Source organism: Paralichthys olivaceus, chromosome 15 (assembly GCF_024713975.1).
Source record: "Paralichthys olivaceus isolate ysfri-2021 chromosome 15, ASM2471397v2, whole genome shotgun sequence".
Classification (NCBI taxonomy): domain Eukaryota; kingdom Metazoa; phylum Chordata; class Actinopteri; order Pleuronectiformes; family Paralichthyidae; genus Paralichthys; species Paralichthys olivaceus.
Genome location: NC_091107.1, coordinates 9124603 through 9133730, shown reverse-complemented (window position 1 = coordinate 9133730; position 9128 = coordinate 9124603). Strand labels below are relative to the sequence as shown.

Genomic DNA, 9128 nt, shown 5'->3' with positions numbered 1-9128 from the left:
TTGTTGATTCTAATATCTTTTGCGTTACAGTAAACTAATAATATCCAATGGCATGTTTTCAAGTTTTAAAAGGCACAGTCACCAATCACATGAATCCCTTGTGCACAAACCACACAGACAGACACATGCAGATCATATTTATAGTACACAATAACTGATCCTCATTTTTCTTACACAATTATCCTTACATAGAGGCAGGGCTGGGGGGTTATTACCTCCCCCAAGGAGGATACATTTTAATCCCTGTTTGTTTTTTTAGCAGTGCTACAAAGACGGATTTCCATGAAACTTAGTGGAAGGATAGGCCGAAAAGATTTGGCATGTTAACCAATTTCCTCTCTATTGAGGGCCATCATATTCCAAGATGTGATTTGTCTTGTTCTATAATGTCTTTGGGGTATGATGCTCTTTTCACCACCAAATATTAAATACCAAATGTCCAATTGTCCAAATACCTCAGCCTTCAACCAAGTTCCAGTTCCAATGTGAAAGTAAACTAAAAGTATGTGTCATCTGATTAGTATGTCTTTACAGAGAGTGTATCTGACGATGTTATGGAAACAGATCCCACTTCAAGAAAATAATCTCCCGAGCACTGTCTGACAGATAATAAAGTTCTTACAAGAAAAGAGCTTCGGCAGATAGGATTAACAAGGCGAAAGATAGCCACGTTTGGAGACACAGAGAGAGAGAAATAGACCCAACACATACACAGAATACAGGGAGAGGAAGACCAGTTATAACAGTTATGATAGAGACAGATGTTTATCTGACACATAGATACATACCAGTAAATGATTTTGGACCGTGCAGACATGAGGTTTATCAGGAAGGAATGAAAAACAGGTGGACTGTTTTTGATAGTCGGAGGTTGGTTATTGTAAGTGAGCCTCAACAGAGAAATAAGACTTTAAGCCACAGTTACACAATGTAGTACTTTTTTTCCGCTCTGTGGAGGTTTTGTTTGGATGTTCAGCTTACACTTCAGTTGTTGGCAGAGAAGGTTATTAGCATTGTGGGGCTGAATTTAAGCCTCCTGCCTTTTATGAGGAAAATAATAAATATGTGAATTTGGCTTGATATGGCACCAGTGTGTTTGTACTTCAGTGAGGTGGCAGCGTGGCCACTAGTAGTTTATGTACATATGAGCCATTATACATTTATATAGCATTTAAAATGTATTAACTTTTATATTTACTCAACTTAAAGGCCCTGAAATGTTTTTCTCCATCAGGTTCTTATTGTGAATGATGTGATCCTAAGAAAACTCCATTATATGTACTATACTAGTGTGTCTGTGTGTGTGTGTGTGTATCTGTGTGTGTTTAATCCGATCAAATCCACACCGACACTGATTGAAGCAGATCAGCTGAGTTTCTATCTCATAGTTAAGTAGTTTTGAAAAGTCTGTGCCACACTGCCAATTATAATGATTTCTGTGTTGACATGGTGAAACTATTTTTAATACATGTCTAGTATCTTTCCAAGGGATTTCTCTTGTGTTGTTCTTTCACATAAATATGTCAAATTATTCCAAGGGGAACCCCAGAATATGTTTTATTTTGTAGGCTGTCCTTGGCTGAACAAATTGAGACTCTCTGGCGTAAACAAAATATGGTTGCACTATGATTGTTGCCTTTTTAGACCTAAATATTTTAGTCTATATTAAAAATTGAAGAAAGATTGTCAGGGCCTTTAAGAAAATCTCAGTAATCCAAACTGACAAAGACTGTTTTCAGTAAATGAGCATTGTGGAATGCAAGAGCATAAAATATATTTTCATATTTTTGTTATCTTATTATCCAGCAGTTATTAAAGGCTTTTTATTTATTTAATATTACCATCTTATTTGTCCTGTATTTCAGGAGCATTTCATAGCATTTAATAATTTTCTTATAAAGAGGGGATGAACAATTTATTGGTGCTTTGATTGTGTGTTATAGCCTCTGAACCACTTGATAATGTGTGTGTGTGTGTGTGTGTGTGTGTGTGTGTGTGCGTGTGTGTGTGTGTGTGTGTGTGTGTGTGTGTGTGTGTGTGTGTGTTTGTTCCTTGCTGCAAATCAATTTCCCTGAATGGGACAATAAAGATGCTTCAAATGAAACATCTTCCAATGATAAACCTGTTTGGTGAAGCTCCTAATGTTTGGTTTCACATACACTTTCTTTCTGTAAGATGCCTTGAAAGTTTAAGTCTGAGCATTTTTCAGCTTGGCTTACCTGAGTAGTTGCCTTCGCCACCTCAGAGCCCATTCAAATATTTTTGGGCTACCGGTGTAGACAGCTGATATTCGGGCCAAGAGTCTATCTTCTGTTTATTGTACGTTGTTAAAAGTCCAACTAGTTTCTCTCATCAAATGTTTTCTCTACAGAAAACACAAACTGCAAAAACTTTTGTAGGTGTTTTAGTGTTTTTGGCTAATCTCTATTAACATCTATCAGCATATGAATGCAGATACATTTTAAAAGTGATAGCCGATATGTTTCGGTTAGTTGCTCTTCACACAGCCTGTTTACCTGCGGGCAACCAAAACTTACTCAAATATGATTGGTCAAACTAGAAACAAAAACCAGAGGGCTTCCTTCCGCATAATCTTGTCCCTCTGCATGTGAATATGCATAAGCTCTTTATAGAAATGGTTGCCTCTGTAGTGGTGATCTACAATATTATAAGGAAAACTGAAGCAGCAAAGATGAACAGTGAAGACAAGTAAAACCCAGTAACATTGACACAAACAAACTCAACAGGGTATTTCCCAACATAAACATTGTAAGCTTCATTGACTTGGTGTTTAGTGCTCAATGGGAAAATTCTATTTGGTCAAGCAATAGAAGCCAGATTGTCCTTACAGCTCCCATTAGCAGAGCCGTTAGCCTGTTGGTTCGTCAGAGATCCTGGAGCGACTTCTAAAACCTGCTCACAGCAAGAGGTCAGAGTGAGCGGGCTGTCTCGTACAGAGCTCTCCAGACTGCCCTCCCATCCTGACCTTTGGTGAACGTCCAGCCCTCTCGCACCATTCAGGTCCGAGTTCCCATTCGTCCTACTTGAGGCCTCCGAGAAGCAATCTCTCTCTCTGCTCCATCCCCATCCTCTCCTCCCTCTCCTGCTTCCATTCTTTCCCCTCAAACAGAGTATTTCCTGGAAGGCGTATCTGAAGTCCGGGCTTCGGCAGTAGATGAGCGGGTTGAAGGCTGAGTTGGAGTATCCAAGCCAGTTGAGGAGTTTGAAGGGCAGCTTAATGTTATTCCATTGAAAGAAGGTATTGAGGATGTTAAGGATGAAGAAGGGTAGCCAACACAGTGTGAATGTTCCCATGATAATCCCCAGAGTTTTTACAGCTTTGTGCTCCTTAAGACAGAACTTTAGACGTTTTGTGACAGAGTGCTTTGTTTCTGCTTTTTCTGTCCCTGCTCTATTCTCCCCTTCCTTTTCTTCTTTACCAGTGTCCACACCTCCTGGTTTCTGCATGTTTTGGCTGTCCTCTCCTGCTTGTTCCCCCACCACAGTTCCCACCCTGAGTTTATTCATTGCAGGACTCTCATTGGGATAAGCCACATGTGCGGTGTAATGCAAGTTGTGGAAGTGCCTTTCCCTCCCCCTGATCTTTTCCAGCTGTTTCTGGGCCTCCTGGAACACCCGAGTATACAAGAAAATCATCACAAACAGTGGCAGGTAGAATGACACAATTGAGGACGAGACAGCGTACGCCGTGTTGGTGTTGAAGTCGCAGCAGCACTCTTTGTCTAAGCACTTCAGAGCTGCATCCTCCTTTGACACCCACCACTCCTGATGGATGGGCAGGAAGGAGATGAGGGAGGCCACTACCCACACAAGGAGGATTGCCGCCAAGGCCCGACCCCTGTCAGAGGGAGAAAAGAAATTCCAATATTACACATTAAGTAAGAAGTATATTGACTCTTTGCAACACAACCACAACAATATGTCAACTTCTTGGTCATACCTGGTGACCAGCACTGGGTAACGTAGTGGCAAGGTAATTGCAAGGTAGCGGTCCAGAGCAATCACACACAGTGTTTCAATACTGGCTGTCACACACAGCACGTCTGTCGCCATCCAAAGTGTACACATAGGGTTTCCAAACGGCCAGGTCTCCAGCAGGATGTGACTGGAATCAAAGGGCACCACAACCAAGCCCATGATGAGGTCAGCGACAGCCAGAGAGGCAATGAAGAGGTTGGTGACAGTCTGAAGTCGCTGGAACCGCAGGATGGCCGTAATCACCAGGATGTTACCTTAATACAAGAAAACAAACATTAAGAGAAATGCAGGTAAAAGAGACATTTTTAAAATAACATTTGTTTAATAACTGAAATGATGAAAGGTTTTCGTAACTTACCAAAAACTATGGCCAGATCCACAATGGCCATTGTAGCACCGAGCAGCACAAGCTGCTCAGAGATGAGTGAAGAGATTGACTGGTTGACTGACTTATTACACTCCATGATCTACATTCACAACACAGAGAACAACAATGCTTCATGCATAATGCTTAACAAAGAAAAGGTAGTGTCACAACCTGGCTCTTGGGTCATGACAAAGATGGGACACACATTATATATAGTGTTACAAGTGTGTGCACTATTAAATTTGACCTGTATCTTTAACAGGGAAATTGGAGGAGCACCTGAGAGATAGGTGGCGTGTGTGTGCTGAATAGTGCTTATTCACATTTATACACATAGCACAATCTGAATCTCCTCCATGTTCACTGCTGTTGTGTTGTTCGGTTTTTACACTGTTATCACTGTACAGTCATCTGCACACCGCCACCTGGTGGACTGGAATTTATCTATATATTTATATTCCATGGTGTTATCATGGCTTCATCCATGAATGCCTTTAGCTGTGTCTTAGTTCAAGCATTGCATCCGTTGGGGGCTTCATTTGAAGACTGTTTGCATTACAGCAACAAATCAATTTTGTAAAAGCCTCAACAAACGTGTCCTTCCATGCCTGAAAAATGATGCCGACAATGGGTGGATCCTTCTCAGGTTAATCTATACCATGATTTATTGTGCTTCTGTGAAGAAGAGGTAATGCCGCTGGCAAGTGACAAGACATATTTTATGCATTTTGTATTAGTCAATTATAATTTATATAATAAAGCTTTTTTTTTTACAGTTTGCAGAAAAAAAGTAAGTTGAAACCATTTGCTTTTATTGATAAAGGTCAGGATTTGACACCTGATGATCCCTGTTCACTGTTCTTTCTCATTGTCTTGTCTTGTGAGGGTCGGGGGATGGTAATGTTCGGTGAGTTATGGTCTTACAGTGTTACTGTTTGAGCTGCATCTTACCGGTTCATTCATTTCGTGTTGGTCTCATACACATAGTTAAAGGTGAACCATGTGTAGAGTTTGCTTTTTTAATGCACCCCCAGAGGTTATTTGGTTAATTGGCTCTTCTGTATACACACACACTTGGCTTTATATGTAGACTCTACGCAATCCCAGCCCTCACAACACATTAATGTCAGTTGTAAATAGACCCATTGATTCACTCATGTTTACACAGTTCTCCTGTGGTAAATGAGCAAAGTGTTGGATTTTGGGATGCATTTCAAAAGTCCAGGGTGGAACATGATGGGATTATTTTTCTATGAAAATCATCATACAAGCAGAGCCATGCAGTGTCAGCAGAGCCGCTGCAGAGCCAGCATATATTAATATTACTATGTTGTCAGTCATTTTTTATACAGTCACAACAACAACATGTTTGTGTTAAAATATGTCATCATTAAGTCTCTGGAACATTTGCGTCTAGAGAGAATGTGGACAAGCCAGCATGCGGAGCAAGTGATGGGTCTGCTAAAAAATGTAAATACATTTTTCATTACTGCTTTAATCATCTGTTCCAATTTAAATGGATGAGGCCTTGCACAAGCTGCTCCTGACACATAATGATACCAGCCAATAATTGCAGAGACAATTTCATCTTTATTGGATTTTTGAAAGGGTCAGTGATCTTGTTGCTTTCATTGTGAATCCTTAAGCTGAACCTTTTCCGTGATGGACCTTTTATGGTTCCTTATGTCCATTCACTGACCCGACTGATCAGATCAATAATGTGGGCGTTTACCTGCACCGTGACAAATAGTCAAGCTCGCAAATGAGGCTCTGCTCTACTCCCTGTGTGTTTAAACAATCACACACACAAACACACACACACACACACATAAAACTTGACCATTTCTCTAATGAACACAAATGGTTCACTGAGACATAAATACCATGATATTTAAGCAGGGGAAGCTGGGTGGTGGCAGCTACACTGAGCACTTTAACACACAAAAATGCCCACAATAGTATCTGCACAAACACACAGGCATGTGCAAACACAATGATTACACATGCACATAGAGCAGCTTTTTTAGGGATCAGTAGAATAAACTGACGACAGTAGACCAAACTGTGAGGGAGGACAAATGGCTCTCACAGATGGTATCCCAACCCCATCCCCCTGATCCACATTGATTTCCATTTGTCCTGAAACTGGTCACAACCATAAAAATTGATATTACACAAGCAGGAGGGTAGATATTCTAGAAAAATAAACCAACCAACTGCTGCACCTTGAGGTCTGTTTAAAATCTTCTCTGAGTTCTGCACTATGTCACATCTAAGTTTGTTGTAAAAGAAGAAGTAGCTGATGATCTGTCACAAGTGCTTGCGCAGCATCTGCAGTGTGTTGTGTGCTGCACAAGTTCCACATACTGACAGCAGGAGCCTCTTTAAAACCTCCTTAAAAATGTTGGCCACTGTCAAACTGTCACTTTCTGCCAATGCATATACAAATTTGATGCCAGTGCCTTTATTGACTATATTAGCATTAAACAGCGTCATATGTATCATATACTGTTAACCTGTCATTTCAGACCTGTTGATATACCCAAAACTAATAAGAGCTTAGCTAACTTGGCTATTGTTGGCCAAACCACTGTACCCAGGCTTTTACATCACATTACATTTCATTTAGCTGACGCTTTTATTCAAAGCGAAAATAAGTGCATTCAACCATGAGGGTACAAACCCAGAACAACAAGAATCAAGAGGCTGATTTATCGATAACTGGAATTTCTAAATTCTCACATTTTATTTTGTGTTGTGTTATTAGTAGGACATCAATCAAATTTAATTTCTGTTGCCCAGATCCACAAATCACAATTTCCCTCATAACAATCTATATAAGGTGCAACATCCGTAACATCTGTCCAGTAACAGTGGACAACTACAATCACATTTGACACAGTAACACATACATTCAAATTTCATGTCGCAAAACATTAACCAGTCAAATGCACGACATCTTAGTTATTATTCACCACAAATACTTTGATTGACTAACCAGTTGTGTGACATGAGCCATTTTTGCAAATGCAAATTGGTGTGGCGATTCCAGGCTAAAGGTAAACCACTGTACGTTAAATCAAAACAGTGTAGATTCTGTAAATGTGCAAAGCTGCTCCTGTCAAATTATCTTTGTTATATAATCAAATTAATAATTTCTAAGTATTTGAGAAATTAGAGTTTTTACATGTGCAGTAAATGTGTTTCTAAAATGTATTATAAAAGCTTTATCCTTATGTATATCATATCATACATTACTGTAATAAACTTAAACTTATTAAATATGTATGTATACTGTATACATGAAGCACATGTCAAACCAGTCAGTTTTCCTACCTCCATGCTCCGTCCTCTTCTTCACGATCTAGTGATTTTTTAATCCCGAGGCCTTTAAATCCACACAAAGTATCATCGTAATGTGATTGTCAGCAGCCTTAAGTTTCTTTCTTGTTTTGCTTTGTTCTGAATGTCTGGTTTGGTGTGTGAGTGTCACACACATACACAAACACTCTGCGTGGTTCTCTCTTTCCTGCACAGGCTCATTTGCCAACGCTCCTCAGCTCTAGACCACACTTGCCCTTTGGAAGCAACTGAGCCTGTCACCCTATATATAAGCAAACCCCCCGATGACATCACAGCAGGACAGCAGCCTATCAGAGGACAAGGACTGGCCTTAGTGTATATTGCATGTCTGCAGTGTACTTACAGCTCAACATCTCTTTTTTTAGCACCACACTACTTCAAATTCACACTTCTGAGCTGCCAAATAAAAACCACAGTCTTCTTTTTGCTGGGTAGCTGCATGTTGCATTGTGGAATAATTTGAGTATAATAAAAATGGCTTTGCATTCATTTAATACATTTGCACTTCATACTATAGTAGCTTCAGTCAAGAAGAAACAGCTAAACAGATATTTACGCATAAATGTTGTTTTAATTGAATTATCTTTAACCAGTTAAACTGTTCCACCTCTTCACTGCTGTTCCATCCATTTTGAAGGTGAAGTGGAGGGAAGCTGTGTTTTTTATTATTATTAATTATTATTAATTTTATTCAATTTTAGAAATGACCAATGTCCCCTGTGGTAATTAAAACATCACTGTCTTAGACTACTGCTTGGAGAGAGTTGAATGGGGTGGAAGAAACCCACAGACTGCAGTTTGTATAACTTCTAATGACAAAATGTTTGGCCATTATAATGATTTATGGGATATTATAAAACAGAACAAGCCCAGAAGTGCTAGACTGAAATCTTTCTTCTGACCTTTACTCCTGGATCTGTCTGCTGCTTTCACCATGGTGATTCACAGACCAATGGGCATCCCACAGGGATCAATTCTTGGCCATCTGACAACCCTTTTTATTCTTAAACCTCTTAATTTTCCAGAGCACAAAGTCATCAGTGTACGATAAACTCTGGCCTCTCCATTTTATTGTACCGCCTCTATCTGTGGCTGACAACGTGAATGGGACACAACAACAACAACATCACACACACACAGACACACACAGACACACACCACATGTGTTTCAACTGAAACAACCTCAGCCTAGATGCCAACAGCCCAGCAGCAACTAAACAACCCATCACAGACAGAGCAGCCATTAATGCTGCCTAATTAGAGGTAAATCATGTCAAATGTCTGATGTAAGTTCATGAATACGATGCATAAGTAATACATGATCCTTGTTTTATTAGTTTTTTATATTTTTAAAAACATAGTTTAGTTTTTCTTGTTAGCGTTGTTATTTGTTCTGCCC

At 39.7% G+C, this 9128-nt stretch overlaps 1 protein-coding gene across 1 annotated transcript; it reads right to left on the bottom strand.

Moving 5' to 3' along the window:
• Positions 1 to 2679: 2679 nt before the first annotated feature.
• On the bottom strand, positions 2680 to 7843 carry LOC109635734 (beta-2 adrenergic receptor-like). The gene is made up of 4 exons (XM_069510160.1): positions 7703 to 7843; positions 4358 to 4466; positions 3962 to 4253; positions 2680 to 3859 (listed from the first exon to the last, which is right to left on the bottom strand). Exons 1-4 carry the CDS (start codon positions 7706 to 7708, stop codon positions 2821 to 2823), a joined length of 1446 nt encoding a protein of 481 aa, XP_069366261.1. The 5' UTR covers positions 7709 to 7843; the 3' UTR covers positions 2680 to 2820.
• Positions 7844 to 9128: the final 1285 nt, after the last annotated feature.